The sequence below is a fragment of the Haliaeetus albicilla genome, chromosome 28 (assembly GCF_947461875.1).
Source record: "Haliaeetus albicilla chromosome 28, bHalAlb1.1, whole genome shotgun sequence".
In the NCBI taxonomy this organism is placed as follows: Eukaryota; Metazoa; Chordata; class Aves; order Accipitriformes; family Accipitridae; genus Haliaeetus; species Haliaeetus albicilla.
In genome coordinates, this window is record NC_091510.1 from 189,432 (window position 1) to 212,078 (window position 22,647).

Sequence of the window (22,647 nt, forward strand, 5' to 3'; positions counted from 1 at the left end):
TTGACTTACACTGATAGCAGCAAAAGGGAAGTCATGCACCTGTGACTAAACACCAAGATAAGCATCAGAGTGTAATGAGTGTTTAAATAAAAAATCAGGGAGTGGAAAGTGAGGTCTAAGAAAAGGAGAGGAAGGAGGGGAAGGAAAGAAAAAAGGGAGAGAAAGAAAAAGCAAGAAGTGGAAAAAAAATCATCATATACCAAAGCAAGAGCTTAGGAAGTGACCTTTGCATCAGCAGAAATCACATGCTTCAAATTCCATAATGTCTGGGTATGGTCATGTTTTTTCAGTAGTGAAGTTTCACCATGTTCTGCCTCTTGTATCTTTGAAAATACATCTGACAACATCTCAATATAAATGATATGCAAAAGTGAGAGCAATGAAATGCTCCCCTTGCTAAAGCTACAAAGGCAATACCCTGAGATGAGTAAATGGGAAATGATTCCTTTAAAAGCAAGGAACTTGAAGAATATTTGCTTCTTTTTTATGGAGTCAGCAACATCTGAGCCTTAATCCACCCTGAATAGACCATCCATGATGAGAGAAGGTGAAAGATGTAAGTTGACAGCAAAGACCAGCCTGCAGAGGTGATAGATCATGTGTGCATTTAATGTTCTTGTCAGGTCTCTATTCCCCAGCTCAAGAAAGCAAACAACAGTCATGTCAATTAAAGACCTCCAAAAGGTGAAATGAAAAGTCATAATTTTTATCTTTATTTTGGTAGGGGAACCTCTTTTTTTAGTTTTCACTGGTGTTTGTGTCTGTGATTGTATGGGTTTGTGGGAACTGCACCTTCAGAATTTTCCTGATACTTCCAGCACCCAACCTGTCATCAAGATTCAGTCAAGTTAATAAAATTAACTTAAAAGCTGTCCTTGTATTGGATTTCAGCATCACATTTAGGTAAGTTTTTTTAAAGTTTATGTATGTAGAACCAAGGGAGGGGAGGCGAGACAACCTGCTGATCCAGCACAAGTCAGTGTCAGAACTGAAAATACAATGCATGATTAGTTGGATCCATACAAACTTACCCAAGCCAGAAAACCACGTCATTGCAGGTTGCAGTTGTACTTGTCCAGGACATGTGCTGATACATCTGCACAGTATTCCACTGCCATACGGATTTATAGGATCAAGAGTGCACTAGCTTGAAGATCTCATAACCCCATCCCATCACATAGTATAGCTGTGTATAATGTTTAATAGAAAGAGTTTAAGGAAACTGAAGTATGTGTCCAAGACATAAATTATTACACACTCTAGGCATTTACCTTTGTAAGGAAAAACAGAACAGATGTTTGCACATTAGAAATAGCTTACATTCGTTACTTGACAGAGCTGTGCCCTGCTGAGTCTAACCCAGAGGCTGTTATGCTGAAAAGAAAAATATGTCCTGTCACTCTGGAAACAAAGTCCTTTAGTGAAAGACTACAAAACCAGCAGTTGAGAGGAAAGACTTCTTACTATTTATGTCGGTAGTATACAAGTTAGATGGATGAATAATCACTTCAAAGTGTGTATGTGTTGGGAAAGGGTTAAAAGGGAGAAGACTTTCTTAATTGAGCTAGATGTTTATGATACATCACATATTTAGCTTCATCTTCTGGTATGTGGCAACATAGATCAATGGGAAGATGGGGCCACCACCCAAGCTGCTGGTAGTTTGATGCAATTCCTATTACAACTTTTCTTATCCTTGTCTGTCGATTTTCTCTTACTAGATTGGTAACTTCTGATGAGAACAGTCAGTGCTTTGCAGCCTAATTCCACTCTAATCTGTGGCAGCAACTATGAGCTCCAAGAACAGACCTAAACTCTCGATAACCTGTGGGAATGGCAATATAATGAGGACTTCACCAGGATCTGTACTGGATCAGGATCATGCTGTACTATCAGGATCATACAACACATGACCCAGATATTTGCATGCTGTTTTACAGGCTTGTTGTTTATCAGTAGATAGTTTCAGCCACAAAGAATAACGTTTGTAAAGTCTTTAAGTTCTTGTGTGGTAAATGAGAAAAAACCGATCAGTTCTGAAAAGTCAACATAGCTGCTATGCAGCTGCTATACATGTATACTATATACATATATACAGCTGCTGTATATGTATACTATACAGCTATGTTTGTCATCATTTACATTACTGTCTTCTAAATCTGGATAGTAGAAATATTGTAAAAATCATTTAAAAGACAGAAAAAAATGTTTTCCTGTCCTTGGTCTTCTCTGTAATATGGAAAGTTAAAGAAGATTTCTTTATACTATACAGTCTAGACCTGTACGTTACTGACATTAAACAACACAGACATTACAGTACTGTAATATTTTCTTTTCTGTCTGTAATCACATTTGTGATTCCAACCTCAAAACTGGAAAAAAGGAAACTGAAACATTTCTATTTTATTTTTCTTCAATGTGATTTTCTAAATCTTTTTAAAGACAGGGTGAAAGCCCCAGACAATCAAAATAATTTGGAATCAAGCTTAGTAATAGTTGGTAGAACTTGAAAACAACATTGTTTGAAGTTTTTCTACATTTATCCTGTTGGCTAAATACAATCGACTACTACAACATATAACGTCTCACGCAAATTTTATATTAAAAATTCTGCATTTTACAGAAACAATATTGACAACCTCATTTATTCAAAAACATAGGCATGGCCACTGAAACCAAGGAAATTTAGTTTTTAAGTAAGTGAGAATTACATACCTAAATGTGTCTGCTGTTATTTTTATTTACATATCTTTTCAGATTTTTTTTTTAAGTCCTTTTTTCAGATTTCCCAATTTTGCAACACTAGAGACTTGCAGCATCTCTTTTATTTTAATGGAACCTCAGATTCTTGTGTACCGTCAAAGATCCCAGCTCTGGAGAACATAAATATAAGGTACAATTGTGAAACTCGTAAGTTCATCATAATGATCATAATCACATGACACTGAGAAAATAAATAATAGTAGCAAATATGTAGAAAAAAAATTCCATTTTAAAGGACACTGTCAAAATATTTTATTCTGCAAAATAAAACAATGATATCACAATGCATGTTTCTTTACAAAATAGTTGCTTGAAAAATGCTACATTAGTTGTCTTTGGTACCAAAGAAATTGAAGATGAGCTTACAATATGTCACATTGTCTTCAGACTTACTAGGACTATTGGTGCCAACTTCCACAGTAGTAGTTTGACTGACTGGGGCAGCTGATACTTTTACATAAGTCTTTGGCTCTTCTGAGCTTTCTGAAATTTTCATTCCCTGTCTTCTCTCTATTTTCTCCTCTCTGAGTGATCAAGTGGAAATAATGATTTGTAATTAAGTAAAAAAGAAATTAGGCTACATGCCAGTGAAAAGATCCTAAAAATGAATGTGGTAAAGGTATTGGACATACACAGTGCCTTGTTCTGAATAGGGTTGCACTTTTACAATATGAGCTGGATGGGCAAAAGTATTCTGTGATGCCCAGGTTGGCTTATCATTCCCATTTTTCAGGACTCGGACTCTACAAAAAAGAAGCCATTGAAAAGAGGAATGCCCTGTCACATGGACCATTAAAAAAGGACTGGAAAATGTTCTGTAGAGCATAATTTTACATAGGATGAGAGATTTAGACAAACAAGTCCTTGGGGTTTTTTTTTGCTCTCATGGTTTCTTTTTCTCTGTCTGAGTGTCTTTGAATGTTCCAGAAGACTGAGAGAACCTCTCCGAGTAGTTTTAGATCAGGAAGTCAGTGCTGATTATTTGTTTCAAATACACCCTATAATATCTGGTTGTTTATTATCCAATAAAACAGAGGGCAGAACAAATAGTGCTGTAGAATCAGGCACTAAAAATCACTTTTCACTAAAACCAATGATAAGTTCTCCACTGAGTTAATTTCAGTTGGTGTTTTTAATCTAACACAGATTATAAGAACACCCACAGAGACCTATTATGGTGTTTTGTAGCTATGAGATATATGCACAAGTATTATTGTTGTTGGCGAGGGACTGAATTTTATCTTCAGACAAATAAATACAGGGCCCGCCTATCTGAATCTTAACTGTCCCTGTGATTCTGAAGGTAGAATAAGTGATAAACTACAGGGTTTGTATTCAGTGATTGAAGGGGAGACCTCCATCAGCTGTTAATAATGGTAGGATTACAAAGATGAGGTACTTAAACTGATGTACACCTAAGAACTGACTCTTTGGATAGATACTTGCACTTAGTGAAGATATTTAATGCCAGGATCTTTTTTACCTTTCTGACAAGATGATAACAGTAGCTGATGCCTAGAAGCCATAGCTAGAAAAAAATGCACTGAGGATGTCAGATGCAGCTTCTTAGCACCTTATGCCTTAGAAAGTAATTAAACCTCGACTCTTTTAAGAGAGACTAAGTAGTTCTAGAAGATGTGCTTTAAAGATATTTTTGGAATAAATTTTGTGGCTTATCCTGCGAGTGTCAGGAGAGGTTACATTAGGCAGGATATTCATTGTGTTTGAGTGTCTTGCCCTGCGTCTCCATGCTGTAACATTCTTTTGGGGGAGGGCAGTGTCATTTGCATTGCCTTCAGGATGCTCCCATTACTTGTAGTTCTGTTGTAAGACAGTATTTCTAATTAAAGCTGCAGTCACCTGTAAGACTCAAAAAGCTTTTTTTTAATTTCCTCTGACACATAATTTTACTCCTGTGTTTCTGAACTGTATCCCTCCCTGACTAATCTTTGAGGTGTGAGAGCTTGCTCACGGTTGGAGAGAAGTTACTGTGAGAGCAGGAGCAGTGCCCTGAAGAGATATGGAAGATTTTTGGGGGTATCTGGCTGGTTTGTGTCACTGGTAACCTCTTGGTTTTATAGACTGCTAAATCGGACATTACAAAAGAATTAGATGAAGTTGGCTGGGATCGTTGGGAACTTAGCTTCATTCTGCAGCCAGCGCACCATGAATGGACTGGCATTGATGTCTCACTTCTTCTATTCCCCAGGGACTAAAGATCCCTCAGGCACAGGCAGCACCAAACACAAATATACAGAAGTTTTTGCTTTTGCTTGTGGCAGCCCCATCAAATTTTGTGCTTTACACGTATGACTTACTCATTTACTTTTTCTTCTCTCCACCCTCACAATCATCTGTGGTATCAGTAACTCTCACGTTTACAGCACGATGCCACAGCTTTTGTCTCTCTTATGCCATGAAGCAGATGTTACTGATCAGTGTGCCAGACAACTGTGTCTGATGTGCAAAGCCCCGAGGTACAAGGGAAAGCGTGGTGTTCAGCCGGTTCTGGGGAGTGCTTGCTTCACCCCAGCTGCAGCCTCCTGCCACGCTCCCTCCTGCTTCATGTCACCCAATGCTCAAGGCGTGCTCCCATCTTGGGACTTGACACTGAGAGACTACGCACACCAGGCAATTAAAAAGATGAGTGGTCAACAACTCATTTATAACATGTTTCTGCTGGGGACTCCCTGTGGCACTGTGAAGGCAGGGAGCAAGGGAGAGAGTAAAAAGAAATGCTGTGCTAAGGCTATAGTTGATTTTACCTTTTGTTTTTAAAGGATGTTTTTAAGCTGTTGTGCAAACCAAAGAAATATGTGAATAGATACGAAACCAGGAAGACCTCAGTGCCATTACATACTCCCTCTGTGACCAGCAATGTAAAATGCTCAGTTCTACTTGCATTATCCACGCTGGCTAACTGTTTCTCTCAGATAGGCTAAGAAGAGTATAAAAATGCAAATCTTGCTCTGCTGAAGTTAATGACAAATCTTTTATTGCCTTGTATGGGATACGTTTCAAGGATTTTGTAAACACCTAGAAAATGAGGCAGTGACGAGCAGATGATCTCAGCGTGAAAAGCGATATTCCATTCTCCATCTGTGGCTCTAGCCAGCCATACTAGTCCAGATATTTACATGACAGACTGCTAATTTAGAATTACTGTATTACTAATTATAAATGCTAGATTAGAAATGCTGAGGTGTTCTAGGTCTGCTCTTAAATGCTGGTTCATGGTCTCCTCTGTTGTTTGGTATAAGAAAGATTCAAGCAATAATCATTTGGTGTTAAAATAGGATAATGTAAAAAGTCTGTGCAAATATATTTGAAGTGTATTCAACACCTTTTAAATACAGGCTTTGAAAGAAACCATGCAATTGCAGTTCTGTTTTATACCAAAAGCATGGTTACTTACACTGTTGCTGATTATTTTCCTTGTCTTAGAATTATTTCAGGAAGGTAATAAAAGCAAACTGATTTATTATCTGACAGCGTCAATCCAGGTTTCAGTAGAAAAACAGAAGCTGCTGTAGGTGTGCACAAACACCCCAAATTCAGACCAATCACACTCAGTACTTTATCTAAATTTGCCTGTAGATTCCTTTTACCTTGCATTTCTCCTTTGTGCCCAGACTTATCCATAAGGCTTGTGGGATTTTTGTCTTCCCTTCATTCTACCTACCTTCCCTGAGACCATTCTCAAGAAAAATACTCAGGAAAGCCCAAGAACCTGACCCAGGAACAATGCCACAGTGTCCTTTAGTGTGTGCCTTTTAGCGATGCCATTTATAATTCAGCTTTGGTCCCACAGGTCTGAGATGTCGCCTTGAGCTTTGCTAATCCTTACCTGATGCAAGAGGTTGCATCGCATAAAGCATGAGTATGTTGGGCCCCCATTTGAGCAGCCATCTGGCAAGGTGGAAGTGGGCAAGGAGACCTGTGCTGCCTGGGTGCAATGTGTCTGGGGCAGACCTGCGGCACTTTAGTGTGCAATGCTGGGTGAGTAGGAGCGGACAAGCTTTGTCCTGAGTCTACTCTGTAAGTAAAAATGAAAGCTTTGGTCTGGAGGACTGCAAGTCAGACATTTTTGCCGACACAAGAAGTGCTTTGATGGTAAAAGCTAAAGAAATGAAATTGGTAACTTATCATAGAAGAAAATATACACTTGATTTATGAGCCCAGCCAGCACAGATGGTGTGGCAATGTAACCAGAGATGTAGGGCAATGCAAACATGAAGTAACCATCTGTTTTCCTCTAGGCTTTAGCAGACCTTGTATTGTATTTCCATTTTAAAGAGTCATCTTTACAGTCCATTTGTCCCCTCCCCTTCCTTCTCTCAGCTCATCCCTGTGATGAAGAGTTAGTGCCCTTATCAGGCAAGGGTTCAGGTAATGCTTCAGTTTTATAGCCTCAGCCTTTCCATGAGCAAACATTCACAGCAACCTTTAACCTCTCTCCTTTCCTGAGTTTTGCTGTTGCTAGTTTTTCACAAACAGAAGTGCCACCTAGTACACTGGAGGGGTGGGCAGCGGTGAAGGCAGGGAGGGGGAGAGGGAAGTGCCTGAGAGAAGGATCCTACAGGTTGTCTTTGAATATACTGTGTGGAGATCTCTTTTATCCTATCCAAGAACAAAACCAATGTAAAGTATCTGAAAGAAAGAGGTTTGGAAGAGAAAAAGAAAAGAAAGAGCACACACAATGGGTCTAAACTGAGCAATAATGAAGCAACGGATGTTGGGTCTGGCCCTTTGGCCTTTGTTTTTCTCACTCCAGCTGCTGCAGCAAGTTGGTTCAAATGAGTGTAGCAACAACAATTATGTGATCAATGTGATGCTTATGAATTGCTCGGACTTCCCATCAACTACTGATAATTTGAAATTAGCTGTGAAGCAAGCCTTGAAAAGGATACAAAACGAATTCCAGATGACAGGTAAGGCAATGGGTGTTGGTTATCCCTCTCCTGCTGTGGTTTCTTGTCAGACTTTGTGTCACAGCTTTCTACTCATCTGACCTTCAACAAACTGCTGCCCAGACAGGCTCCTTGCCTGTCCATTCACCTTATGTCGATCTTACAGAAATAATGACCTCCCTCTGTAAAAAGAGAAGTGCTCTACAGATGGGCAGAACCATATTTGCTTTCATGGTGTTTGGGCAGACTCTTCCTGCATGCTTTTCTGGAGATGTTCAGTTGGGATTGGGAACATGGGAATTGCTGAACTGGATCAGACAACACCAGTGATCCATCTAGTGCAGTAACTGGGATGCCCTTGCTTCCTCTCCTGGTGGGATTAGCCTCTACTTTCTGAAAATAATTTTCCTCTTGACCCCATTGGTTGATCACATTATGACTTGAAGTGTAAAGAATCTGCAGTCCATATGTCACTGCAGATAATGCTTTTATTTATTTTGGTATCTTACCTCTCCTTTCAATATCACCAATCTACTGTTGCTCTCTAGAATATCATGGGAAAAAGACGTTCCAAAGAAATGATACCTATTCCCTTTCTGCCCTCTAGTTGAAGAGATTTTGTCCAATTTTATTGGAAAGTGGTCTCTCAGCTACTTCCTACAGAGCCTTAAAAAATGGCTCTAATAATGGCCAACACTAAAAGTACTTCGTACTGAAAGTACTAACGCTCAGCAGAAGTTGTCAGCAGTCCACACTGGAGCAAATTCTACAGTCTCATGCTAAGTAGTGGGGGTTAGGTGGCAGGTGGACTTTCTAGCAGCTTTTTTGTGGGAGACGTCCTAGCATAAGACTGCTCAGACCCATGTCAGAAGAAGAGGTATACAGTGTATTAGTGGTTATCTGCAACTCCTGGTGCTGTTTACTTTTACATTTGTGTTACAGGGGAGAATGTTACAGTCAATGCCACCTTCCACACCTTTACCTCATCACTCTATGTCTCACAAGGCTGTCGTACCAGCACCTGTGAAGGTGTGGAGCTTATCAAGGAAATTTATGTGAGTAGCAGGCTTCTTTAAGTTGATTTCCTAAGAAGACAAGCCTTTTTTTCTTTCTGTGTGTGTGTGCACATGTATCTCTCTGTCTTGCCTTATTAACTTTTGATCCTGTTGTTCAGTTCCAAACAAATTTGACCGGGAAGTGAAGTTTTCAAAGAGAAGATGTTCCTGTAGGTTTTGTGAAGACAAGCAGGCAAATACTGGAGAGAGATTCAATGAATGCTTCCTGGAGGCTGTCATTAGACAGTTAGTGGCAGCGCTGGCTAAAGGTGCCTTCCACTGCACGCTCCTTTTCCTATGCTTAAGTTGTCCTCTTTTTTATATCTGCACCGCTCTTTGTGTGGCCACATAGCCAAAGCAATCCGTTTAAAAAAAAACCAACCAAAAAACCCACCCAAAACCCCAAATCCAAACCCTCAGACAGCCCAAGCAGAGCAAAAACCGTCCATTTCCAAGTGGATCAGACCCTGATCTGGTTCACCATCAGTTTACACAAATACACAAAGGAGCCGTGGTGCCAGGATGGGAACATGCAGGCAGAGAGATTATTAGGCTGGCACTGATACCAAAGAAACGTGTATGGAACTATGCCCGGAGGGCAAAGATTAAGTGCTCACTTCTCACTAGAAGTCACGTGGGAGAAACTATGGGAACACCCTAATATGGGGAAAAGCTTCAGTTAGAACTGGTGCCTTACAAGAAGCTGTGTTTCAGTGGATTTTCTCTGTCTAATAACTGCCACCTATGAGTGAAGCTTTGTTAATCCAATGTGAATTCTCAAATCTACCAATGTATGAGCACATACTATAGTCTTTGTTAAGAAGTCCCTCATGACACACAAAGCTACTGGTCAGGCCTCCATTTGGTGGTCGTGGAAGGATTTTTTTTCATACAAGCTTCATATGCACATATCTAATAATTTTTCTGATACACGGTATCTTGTAATTCCAACTCCTCTTTCTTCTGCAAATGCAAGCACTGCTGGGGGGTGTAACTTCATATGTGCAATTGTAACAATTGCAACATCTTAATCCTAACTTGCTGTCTCTCTCTTAATGAAGGTCATACTTGCAGGCACTATTCTGTCCTCTGCCTTTTCTCAGCTTTCTGTGATTTCTCCCTCCTTCCCTGTAGGTTTGTTCTTTTAACCTTTCTGTAGCCCTTTGCTACTCTGTTCTTGCTTTTGCTGGGTAAATTCTGTGATGCCTTCTCAAATCCTAAAGTTTTCTTCATTCTCCCATCCTCCTCTCTCTGCCAGTCCACTGCACTGTCCCCACTACTGACCCTTTCTGATCTCTTGCAGGATACTGGCACACTTGGCTGTGTCATCATAGGACCCGCTTGCACTTACGCCACCTACCAAATGGTCTCGTAAGTACGACCTCTTCCCCCCCCAAATTGTGATGTTAAAGATATCAATTGCTGAACAAAGTTGTTTTGTGTACAACAAGCCAGCAGAGACATTGGGGTTTAGGATACATCAGACACCTCGAGGTCTACAGTCAAGGCAGTAAGACTCTTATGCATAGCCACTATGTTTGGTATGGAGAAGAAAATCCCCTTCCAAAGCCCATTGATGAAATCCCATTGCTAGCAGGGAAACTTTTCTAACTGCTGACAGTAAGTTGTTTGATTGATTAAGAGCTCAAAAGACTTAACTCTTCAGCAAGTGCAGCAGGAAAGAGATGTTAGCTTGAGCCATGTAGACATTGCAGTACTGCAGCAACAGGGGTCCTTCTGGGTGGGTGTTTAGTCATTGAGAGGGGCCTGAGTTACACATGGCAAGAGAAGATCCAAAACCTCCAACCGTCTTCAGTAAAGAGTGTTTAGATGGGGAGCAGCCAGTTTCATCCTAGCTCTTCTGCCTGAGGAAACACTCCTGAAGAATGAATCTCTTCTACTATCGTATTATAGATGAACCTGTATAATTCTATTCTGTATTATATTATACATTAATATGTTCATTCTCAGATACTAGGAAAACTGTAAGCTGAATCTGCAGACTTCTAGCATAAATCAATTAACCACCCCATCAATTGTGACATATAAATCCATATTGTTACCCATGTGAATCACTTCCCTTTTTAAACTTTGGTAGCCTTTTGGTTTCACTGAGAGATATTAGGAAGATTGAGACACTTTTACCTCAAGCTTTATCTGCTTTTATCTCTATACTTTTCTTTGAGTGGCATGACCAGAAGTGAATGCAATGTTACCAGTGAACACACATGATTAATTTATAGAAGAATTAAAAGAATAAGTCTTACACATGTATAGAACCATGGTGAAATATTATGCAATATACCCCATTTTATCCATAGTGCTTCCTAACTTTGTGTTTGCTTTTCTATCTGCTGGATATGGAGCTGCCCGGAATGATGCCAAAGTCTTGTCCTCGGACTCTGACACAGTTAAACCAGTTAAACCTATGCATAGCGGAAGTTTATGCAAAGCAATGAAGAAGGCTAACAAACAGGCAGCTGGCTTTTGCCTGTGGTGCGATAGCTTTGCAAATCAGAACAAGTGCCTCACTTCACGGCACTGTGGGAAGGCTGCTCCATGGGCAGCGGGGCGGGAGTGCCCAGGGCCTGCGGCAGCCTGGCCCGGCTGCTGCCTGCACTCGGCCACCGCTCGCCGGTTTTCATCTTTGGCTTGTCAAAGGGACATTAAGCAACACTGAGTGTTAACTGTAAGAGCTCTGTGAGCACAGCGGCTGCTGGGATGTTGCAACAGAAGCACGGAAGTAAGAAGTGTGGTTTGTGATTAGTCTGCCTGTCTTCTTCCAAATTCTTCAACATTTCTGACTCAGGAAATCATTGGGCAATGATTAATGGGATGAAATTTAACAAGTCCAAATGCCGGATTCTGCACGTAGGACGGACTAACGCTGGGCACAACTATAAACTGGGAGGGAAGTAGCTGGCAAGCAGCCCTGCAGAAAGGGGTCTGGGGGTGCTGGTTGGCAGCAGGCTCCAGAGGAGCCAGCAGTGTGCCCTGGCAGCCAGGAGGGCAAACTCCGTCCTGGAAGGCGTCAAACAGAGCATAACCAGCTGGTCAAGAGGGGATTATCCTGCTGTATTCAGCGTTGGTGCGGCCTCACCTTGAGTATTGTGTGCAGTTCTGGGCCCCACCATTTCAGAAGGATGTGAAGGTCCTTGAATGTGTCCAGAAGAGGGTAACAAAGCTGGTGGCAGGGCTGGAAGGCATGTCCTGTGAGGAGCGGCCAAGGACTCTGGGTTTGTCTAGTTTGGAGAGAAGGAGGCTGAGGGGTGACCGCATTGCTCTCTGCAGCTTCCTGAGGAGGGGATATGGGGAGGGAGGTGCTGAGTGCTTCTCCCTGATTCCCAGTGGTAGGAGGCGTGGAAATGGTGCAAAGCTGCACCAGGGGAGGTTTAGACTGGATGTTAGGAAGCATTTTTTTTAGAAGAGGCTGGTCAAACACTGGAACAGGCTTTCTAGAGAGGTGGTCAATGCCCCAAGCCTGTCAGTGTTTAAAAGGCATGTGGACAATGCCCTTAATAACGAGCTTTAGCTTTTGGTCAGCCCTGGATTTGGTCAGGCAGTTGGACTAGAAGATCGCTGTAGGTCCCTTCCAACTGAAATAGTCTATTCTAAGCCACTCAGAAAAATGTCCATTTCATTAGTGAAATACTCTCCCTGGCATTACTTACTACATCATCTGTGTCTGTTTCTGTTGCAACAAGTATAAGCCTGTAATTTGGTAAGTGGGCTTTACCTGGAAAATAAAGTTTTGTCACAATAATGCTAACAACTCTAATGGCCATGTTTTTTGCAGGCAAAACTCCCTGTCATAAGAAAACACTTACCATACAAGAACTAAAATATTTTGAGTCTAGTCTGATAAGATTGCAGCATAGGAAAATATGTCTATCCTTAAAAACTTATTGTCTCTATGGATAAAAAGTATCTTTGTTTTACAAATTCCCTGCCAGCAGAGGGTTGCCGTAGATTTTTCTTCCTGAATACTGCTGGTTTACAGCTCCTAAAATATGCCATAGTGAAATGAAAAGACTTTCCTTTGAGTTGTAGGAGTAAAGCTTTTTTGGTGGCAAAAAGCTGTTACCCTCCAGCACCACCCCAATAAAGAGGTCAAATCTATCCCATGTTAATGGCAGCTAGGGAGCAGAATCAGATGGGTCCTTGAGCCTTTGGACTCCTGCCACAGCCCTTGGGCTGACATGGTGCATTGTACGTGAAAGGGGCCAGGGAACTGGGGTCAGTGAGAGAAGCTGCCTGGACCAGTTCAGCTGGGCTTTTCAGTGCCAATACTGACTCGAAATCTGCTTGTGTTCTGAATGAGCCTTCTGTTTCAGGTTCAAATTGCTGTTAAACTAAGGCAGGGCACAAGAGGAGAGGGAGCTGAGGATGGAAATCATGTGGTAGCTGCCTTGGTGCAACAACAATCTGTTCAGACTTGTCCTCTTGTCTCTCCCTTCAGAGTTGAAACAATACTGAGCCTGCCTCTGATCTCTGTAGGGAGTTTTGGACTGTCCTGTGACTACAAAGTAAACCTAACCCGCCTTTTGACCCCAGCCAGGAAAGTGAATGAATTCTTCTATTATTTTTGGAAAGAATCTCAGCTGCCATTCAAAACCACAACTTGGGAATCTGCCTACCTTTACAAGAGGAATGAAAACTCGGAGGCATGCCTCTGGTAAGATCTGGATCCACCTCTGACCTGGCTGTTGATAAACTCCATCTCCATCCTCAGACATGTTGCTTATGAGCTGTCCTTTGAGTCACACATTTTGGGAGGTGCCTTATGGCTACCAAGGAATGAGAGAAGGAAAAGATGAATTATACCCTTTAGCTGTACTACATATCTGAATGTTTCACTCAGTCTACTTTTAAGTATTCTCAAGCCTTGGTTTTTCCTGTGGACAGCATAGCCCACATGCTGTCCCTGCTGGAAATACCTGTTTACTGCATCCTTAACGTAAATAGTGCAACACAAGAGGCTTCTCCATCGGGCTCTCCATAGATGCCTTTTTAGGTCAGGGGTCTTATCAAGCTCTTGTAATGTTTCTCCACATTAATGGCTTCAATCTGTGGGCACACTTGTTACTCCAAAACATTTCTGAAGTTCAAACTCTATCTTTCTTTGAACAAAATGACCCCCAATGGTTGCAGAGTTTAAGCTATGCTCTCACTGGTTTGGAGCAAAGGAGACAGTTTTCACTTTGTGACCTGAAACATCAGCCTTTGCTTGATTCTCAAGAATGCTAGGTTTCCTCCTTGCCTAAAATCAAAGGCTATTTTTAGTCAAATAGAATCTTTAATATACTGAAATTTATCATTATTCTTCTATTATTGACTCTTCTTTAATTTTTCAGCTCATGTGAGTGTTTCTATGCTCCTTTGAATTTTTTTCCCGATTTTGGGACATAAAATGCTGATAAATTAAAAAAAAAAATCTCATTTCTGCTACTAATTTTATAAATGTAGCATGAATGCAGCTAAGAATTCATGGCAATAACTATTATTTATCTTTCCAATTCATAACCTGAGGAACTTGCAGAATTTTAAGCAAAATTTATGACTCTATTGGCTTCAGAAGGACATAAGCATGTACTTAGAGAATATTTTGTATACAGATTTTTTTTTGTCTGAATTAAGGGGCCTAAAAACTGATCTCCAGTTCACTGTTTTGTAGATATTTAGGGTCTTTTATTGTTTCCTTATTCTTATTTAGTATAGATAGCAACTTGATCACATGATGTAATTGCTATGCTCACCTGTCTTTGATGCTTTGAAACATCAGTGCACTTCACTTATCTCTTATGACAACCCCTATTTCTCCTAGTTTGCAGCTATAATTGTCAATGCACTACACACACTTTAGCTAAATCCCTATAATCCTGCAGGTTTCATAACTTTCAGGGAAGCCAATGCATGTTAAGTTATTTCCCAAGTGTTTCTTACCTTGTCTTTATTAATACGTCTGTTCAGGACCTTCTTTATGACTTCAGAATTGTTCAAGCTCCTTTTCTCTATTGTTGAATTAACAAAAATTTTAAAATTAATTTTGTATCTCTGCCTATTTTTCCTCTTAATTAGCTGTAAAAATGCATCTCATGCTGCTTTAATAGAAACTATTAGCTTGAAGGTTTTTCAACTGCCTAATTTAAAAAAATCCATTTTTGCTAAAGCACAAGTTATACTGCATGGGCTAACTGTTTTCCCCATATATATATATAAAAATAAGTGAATACCCACAGTGATAGCAAAATCAGGTTATGTTTTAACTATGCATATGTTCCTGTAAATTAATGGTTAATGATTCTGTTCCTGAAAAAAAAAAAAAAAGGGGAAGCAAAAGATATTTAGTAGTTTATAGGGCTGGGATCTCAGTGTTGCTAGAACAAAAGTTAAGCAGTTTGAAAACAAAGAGATGTCTTTTGGTTTTCCCTCTGAATTAACTTTATTTCAGACAGATTGCCTTTTCTCAGACTCAACATGTTGAGGCAAGATTATGATTTAGGAGTTGGCTGGTTTTGCTTAATCTTTAAGCTAGCTTTTACTCACTTGGTTGGGTTTTTTTTTTTGCTGTCCTAAGTTTTCCCCTTCAAGTTTTAACTGAGTCAGTATAGGGTTTTTTTGTTGCTACTTTCCTTCCTTCACTTCTCTCACAGTCAGGGTACATGGGTGTTTTTTTATCTCAGCTCCCATTAACTCCTTTGAACCTTCACATGTGTCTTCTAAGATTACCACTGATGTCCTAAAACAGCAGCACTTCCTGGCATTGCCTCCCAGTTAGTCTCTGTCGTGGTTTAACCCCAGCCAGCAACTAAGCACCACGCAGCTGCTCACTCACTCCCCCCCCCATCCAGTAGGATGGGGGAGAAAATAGGGAAAAAGAAGTAAAACTCGTGGGTTGAGATAAGAACGGTTTAATAGAACAGAAAAGAAGAAACTAATAATGATAATGATAACACTAATAAAATGACAACAGTAGTAATAAAAGGATTGGAATATACAAATGATGTGCAGGGCAATTGCTCAGCACCCGCCGACCGACACCCAGCCAGTCCCCGAGCGCGATTCCCTGCCCTCACCTCCCAGTTCCTATACTAGATGGGACGTCCCATGGTACGGAATACCCTGTCAGCCAGTTTGGGTCAGATGCCCTGGCTGTGTCCTGTGCCCCTCCAGCTTTCTTGCTGGCTGGGCATGAGGAGCTGAAAAATCCTTGACTTTAGACTAAACACTACTTAGCAACAACTGAAAACATCAGTTTTATCAACATTCTTCGCATACTGAACTCAAAACATAGCACTGTACCAGCTACTAGGAAGACAGTTAACTCTATCCCAGCTGAAACCAGGACAGTCTCACTTACTGTAATTTCCCCATATCCCTGATTTCTTTTCTTAATTGTTAATGTCTTATTACATCATTGTATTCCCCAAACCCATCCTTTGTACAATCAGGCTCAAATACCTCTGGGTGACTTTCCAAACACTTCTAAGTCTTTCATGCCCTGTATTGATTTTCTCTATTGCTGCAGAAAAAAAATGTTCCGTACCACCTTACAAACACTCTTGTGTGCTGTAAACAGCCTGTCTCACATTTTGGCTTATTTAGGAGAATGTGAGGAACTAGTAATTTTCTGACATTATCTGTGCTCCCTTGTGCCAGGTACATGAATGCGCTAGATGCTGGAATCACACAATTCTCTGAAAACCTGAAGTTCAAGGAGATTTTAAGGACTCCGGAGCAGCTTAAAAAAACTGTGCAAGATCCAAACCGGAAAAGCAATGGTAAGGGGTGGCTGAGGGTGCACTCTCCCCTGCAGGTAAGTTGCTTTTCCCAGGAAATCAGACACACCCCTCAGTTACATTTTAGGAATAGTCTTTCCACAGAAATGGTGGATAAACACAGATACATCATTTCACATGGATTCAAACATAAAATGGCATGAAGTTCCTAGATTCCTCTCTCCATCCCCATAAAATATGGGGGAACATCCTGGTTCCAGAGAGCTTTTGGGGTGAATTGTCCCATCTAGGCACAAGCTCAGTTTTGTGACAGATTCAGAAATCCGGGAACCACAACTCCTCCTAAGAAGGGCCTTAGATACTACAAGAAAGCTTAGCTCTCTACCATTCCTGTGTTTGCAGCCCTGGTGCATATATGGGCCTCATCTGTGCCATCAAGGAGCACTTCTTCTGGAAGCAGTGCATCTAAACTAGAAAAATGGATGAGGAAATACCTCGTCTTCCCGTAAGACTAAGCACCTGGCATCAGCAGGCCAAGTGAGCGCAAGAGTAATAAGTAAGCCAATGAAACTATTACCTGAATGCCATTTAGCTTAGAAATGTTCATATTCAGTAGTCCATATTGCATCAGAACTGCCAGTGCTTATTTGAGTGAGATAATGGTAGTGCTGTGATGCAACCAGACAGAAAATGGTGCAGGCTTTGAGGCACCTTTTACCACTTTCCCTCAAATATCGCAGTCTTGCTGCAGAGAGGCTGTAGTTCCGTGCCTGGGTCCCAGCACAGCGCAGGTAATGTGCCTTAGCCCAGCATTGCTCTACTGCCTGCTGCTCAAGCATGGGGGAGCAGGCAAATGTCCTCTTCTTGTCTGTACCTTTCACCAATCTCTCTCCATTTTTGCCCAATCTGTAGTGATCATCATGTGTGGTTCTCCAGCTGACGTCAGCACAGACCTAGGGACGGGGGAAGTGGATAAGGACATTGTTATCATCCTGATAGATCTCTTCAAGTAAAGTATCGCCTTTGCTTTTTCTCTTTTCTCTGCAGTTTGCTGAAGGATAGAGGTAACGGAAATAGTCTGAGTGGAACTGTTTTGTTGAAGAAATGCTCTCTCACAAAATGTTTTCCATTGCCATCTTTCCTCATGTCTTGCCATTTATCTAAGCTACTTAGTATTTAATTCATGGCACATCCTCTACAACATCCTCTTTAGTTCATGTAATATTTTTCTAAGGCAGTGACAGAGCAGGTAGGGTTAACGTCATCCTGTGGACTACTCAGTACAGGAAGCCATGGAAGAACCACAGAGTCCAAAATCAGAATGGTCATGAGCTGTTCATATGAGATATTGTACATTTTTCATACACACTGTCCAACCAGACAATTATGTAAATGTGGCTTTCAGTATATTTTTCTAGGCTCTGTTTATTCCATTTTTAAATGATTTACGAGTGGTACAACTGTCTCTTCCACTTTATAACTCTTCCACTTTATAACCGTCTCTTCAACATCTTTATAACTACATAAATCTAACTTTTCAGAGATGTTTCTTAGTATAAAACCTAAGTTTTCCGTTGTTTGATTTCATCTTTATATTACTAATTACAAAATCTTTATAGATGAGGCCTGATATAAACTGGCCTTATTCATGGTAGCCTGAAAAGCTTTGTCTGTATATGAGGATCGAGGGCTGATCTCTGGCCCTAAGCCTAAGTGACACGGCACAGCTCACATCCATATGGCTAAGCGTAGATGCCCAAACTGCTTTTTGGGTATGGCTCCAGTCACTGTAGCAAGTCACAGTCTGGGAGAAAGCTAGTTGGCCAAGACCAAAACCATTCCAGGACTGTGCTGGCAGCTTAATGGTATGGATGATCACGGGGCAAATGTATGTGCCCATGTCTCGATCTTATTTCACTGTTGATGTAGCAAAAGAATCCATGAACTTCCAGGGCCTGTGGGAGTTCCCAGCCCTCACATCTAAAGCTGACCTTGCCAGGGCAGGGCTGAGGCATTTTGGATTAATGACTTCGGTCATTTAACCTTTGGGTCCAAACTGGAGCCTGTGGTCCAAGTTCTAACAGGATCTTCTCTGTCCTGTACTCATTCAAGTTCACCATATATATTCTTCAGAAGTGCCTCTGAGAGCTTTAGACTTTCCACCATTTTATCCAGGCACTAGGAATTCCCAGTTGCTTTTCCTGAGGCAGCTGGCCACAATTCCTGTTTCTTTGCAAATGCACAATGGGAATTATGTACGTGAGTGCTTTTACTTACTGGTGTTGCGTGTATAATTGTCGCCTCACAATAGGTGAGGCCCATTAGGGGTTTCTCTGCTGTGATATGCATCCTTCTGATATACCCAGCTGCCTCAGCCCATTTTAACTGCTGCCCTCCTTAAATTTGCTACATACCCCTGATTTTGCTGAATATCTCAAATCATGTTCTTAAAACAGAAACAAAATACAGACACATGTGTTTGATCCAAACTCAAGTTGTAGGAGAAGACAGTAGGCAATTTCCCATGCTTCTCCAGGAGTCAAGTCCCTCAGACAAAGTGATGATTTAAATTTTCTTCAGCTCTGAGCTCTCTTGCAGCCAGGACACAAACACAGTGTTTAAGCCTCCCTCAGGGGAGGTGGGATGCTGTAGGATTATCCAGCCTGGTGGGGTCTAATGAAGTTTCTTTTTCACCTGGCTAGTTCAGTCCAAGCCTAAATGAAAAGCACTTTGAAGTTCTTCAGGGTGAAAAGTGCAATGTAAAAATCAGAAGGTTCAGGGAAAGGCAGGGACAGGGCTCTGGTGTCCGGATCCCGTCTGATGGCCATGGAGCAGACCCTGTGGTCTCTAAAAATGCTTAATACAGTACTGACTGAAAAAATAAAAGGATGATCAAACATGAATAATGAGAGAAGGCTCATACAATTTTTTTTTTTATCAGTGTAGCTATAGCAATGACAGATGCTGCCACTTGACACTAATAATGTATTACTAAATTCCTCTGTAACGTGTGAATGCAGTGGTTGTCAGTCTGCGAAGCACTTCCAGATGGCCTGTCAGGAGATGAAACCTAAGATGCCTGAAAGCTACAACCTTTTCTGCTTGTTTTAGCATAGTTTTCAAGTTCACATAGTTTCCTGTGATTTTCCTAGCTCACTGAATTAAAGAAATAAATCAATAAGCTGCTCTCTGCACCTCTCCGATTGTTTCATGCCCTCCTGTTAAATGCTTTTAGTGCAAATCCTGCTGTGATCAATTCTAGCAATTCTAGCAAAACTAGAGTAACATGCAAAAGAGTGCAGAAACATGCACAATAACATGAAGAAACTACAGATTCTGTGCACTACTGTGGATTCCAAGAGACTCAGTTCTAATAAATATAAGCTCCTGCTTGAAAGAAGAGGAAATAAACAGGACAGAAACCAAACAGTTACAATAATAGCAATAATTAACTGCAAACTTTGAGTTTCAGATTGCCATATCTCTTTGATATTACCTTTTAATGTAGCTAAGCACAGAAGCTGGCATGAGGGAATGAACAACATAAAGAGTTTTGTCCATGATGAAATTTTATTTTTAGAACTACTGTTTTAACCTGTTAAACAACAGTGCCGCTGGGGAGAGGAGAGTGATTCAGTCATGGTTCGCACTGCCCCTGTTGCTGATGATTGTTCATGGGATTCTTGTGCTTTGCTTTGCAGTAACACGTACTTTAGGAACAACAGCTCAGCCCATTACATGCAGAATGTACTTGTCCTGACTCTGCCACCAGATAATTACAGCTTGAATACCATGAAGACTGAGGATGCCATCCTGGTAACCACACTGTTTTATATCTGATTATTGCATTCAGTTAATTCATGTTCATGCACTAGGAAATGAAAACTAAAAATGCAGCTGTAATCATCCTCCATCATGCTTCTATGCTGATATTTTCTTACGTTATCATGGGATGACATTTTATCCTGTTGTATTGATGTAAAAATATTGTGTCATAAGGCAAATATGCAGGCTGTTATATTCCTGCTTTGTGAAGTTCAACTCAAGCTTTTAATTTGGTCTGCAAGTGGGATGTTCATGGGGCGTGAGGGAGAGTTATAGATACATGGCCTTCTGACTCCACGCCTGAGTGACTGACAATCTTACATGTAGCTGCAAGGCGTCACTGAAGGATGATCTATAGGTGTAATTGAGATGTGAGCATGGAAAGTTCAGAACTAACAATTGTTGACTGATTTTTGTGTGCAGATATATGTAAGTGGTGGCAACCATTGCTGTTTCTGTCCAGGGGCTTTCCAGTTAAACTTCAAAAACAGGAACTTTTTTTTTCTGTAGGAAATACATATTTTTTTAATTTCCTGAAAAGCAGAAACTATGCAAAACCTGCACCTGCTTAGTGAAACTGATACTCCTGCCATCTGCCCAGGAATCAGGCTAAACATGTAGACTTCCTCCCAGGATTTGTGGCTTTGAGCTCCAGCTCTCCAGCAGGCAGCCTGAAGCTTCTGGCTGGATTTACAGGGCTTCCAGATCCCCCAGCCTAGGCTCAAGGCTTTTTGGGTGCCAGCTCTATAGCAGGCTGCTGGAAATTCTGGCACAGCTCCTTGCCCCTGAGCTGTGGCCATCTGGAAGCCCAGACTTGCTGGCATCACACCAGCTTATCTGCACAGAAAGCCTAATCCAAAGCCAGGGGCTTTGGATCCCACTGAGCAGACCTGCCCAGAACCTACAATGTACCATTTCTTGAATCCTCTGCGCCAGGATCAGCATGCTAGAACTTTACATTGGCCTCTTACAAGTTTTCACCACATCCCTGTCTTCATACACCAAAAATATATCTTGTTTACCTTTATTTTTCCAAGGGAGAACACTGATGTGGCATTGCCCATCTACTCACTCAGTGTTCAGCAGATTCTGGTCTTCCATGCTGGAGTTTTTGCCAGATGGAAACCACCAAAGATACTGTAGCTTTAAGGCAGAAACATGAACTCTCAAATTGCCATTTTCCTTTTTCTTCTGTTCTAGATGGAAGATGACTTTTTTGTTGGCTATTTTAATGCTGTCTTGCTGTTTGGACATATTCTGAAGAAATTTATCTTCTCCCAGATCCCAGTGTCACCTCTCAGTTTCATCAATGAATTCCGAAATACCACTTTTGAAGGTAAAAAAAGTACAGTTCTGTGCAGGGTTCACTAAATTGATGAGGGGAAAGAGATTTGGTTTTAAGCACTCTTAAAAGAAGTAACTTCTACACTAAACAAGTCCAAGCCCTTCAATAAGTTTTATTCCCACTCTTTTTTCTTTTTCTACCATTTTTTCCAAGGATGTTTTCTTCGGTATTAGCAGAAGCACCACATAGCAGTCATGCAGAATCACCTCAGTGCATGCAACACAGAAGAGGTAGAAAGTCAAAATGATGATCATTTGAAACATTGCAGTTAGCAAGACTGTTTGAGGACCAGGCTCTGTTCTGGGCTGTTGTGTCTTTCCTGCTGCTTTGAAGTACAAAGCACATTTAAAGAATATTGCTACCTAAGGAGGGGTGGGGGAAGGAGGAGGACAGACAGAACTTCCCAGCCAGCAGAGATGGACGACAGGGACGAGGATCTGAAGCTGGTGTCATTCTTTTGACAAAGACCTGAGCTTTTTATAGGGAGATGATTTGGAGAATGAGAAAGGGGCTGGAAGACTGAAGCATACAGGTGGGTTTCAGAGTCCATGCTTCCTGCAGAGGCAACCTGGCATTGAAGTTGTTAATTTGTGACAGTGGCGTTTCTAAGCTTTCCCCCAAAGGTCCAGTCTTTACTTGAGGCCAGTATGTATAAAATATGATTGATGTTCAAAATGACTCTGAAGTCCACTTAGCTAAGCTTTAATGAGGTAGTTTCAACCTTTTTCCAGTTTACAAAGCCATCACAGGCCTGGGTGCCTGCAGAGTGAGTGTAAGCCAGCTGGCAATGGGTTGGCTCTTCTTAGTCAACTTTCTTGTTCTTCTCACAGGTTGTCTAGCACCAGTGGGCTTTTGTAGGCCACGGGCTTAAAATCACAGAATTCAATCATTAGGAGAAGCCAAAGGCAAGACTTACACAAGAAGTGACAACATTACCTCTCTGGGAGCAAAGTCCCAGCTGTCACTTCACATCAGAGATCTGTACCAAAATGATGACTCAAAGCTTTGTG

General features: G+C 41.2%; 1 protein-coding gene across 2 annotated transcripts in view; it reads left to right on the forward strand.

Moving 5' to 3' along the window:
• Positions 1 to 2,696: 2,696 nt before the first annotated feature.
• The window catches only part of GUCY2C (guanylate cyclase 2C), a 52,230-nt gene continuing 32,279 nt past the window's right edge, over positions 2,697 to 22,647 (forward strand). Inside the window, exons 1-9 of one of the 2 annotated variants that reach the window (XM_069773292.1) lie at positions 2,697 to 6,762; positions 7,538 to 7,694; positions 8,616 to 8,728; positions 10,032 to 10,099; positions 13,188 to 13,403; positions 16,388 to 16,509; positions 17,380 to 17,476; positions 20,169 to 20,283; positions 21,493 to 21,628. In XM_069773292.1, coding sequence (XP_069629393.1) covers positions 6,640 to 6,762; positions 7,538 to 7,694; positions 8,616 to 8,728; positions 10,032 to 10,099; positions 13,188 to 13,403; positions 16,388 to 16,509; positions 17,380 to 17,476; positions 20,169 to 20,283; positions 21,493 to 21,628 — 1,147 coding nt within the window. In that variant the 5' untranslated portion in view covers positions 2,697 to 6,639. Of the gene's footprint in view, positions 6,763 to 6,813; positions 7,695 to 8,615; positions 8,729 to 10,031; positions 10,100 to 13,187; positions 13,404 to 16,387; positions 16,510 to 17,379; positions 17,477 to 20,168; positions 20,284 to 21,492; positions 21,629 to 22,647 lie in introns of those variants that run through there. The other variant, XM_069773291.1, reaches the window with a different exon arrangement.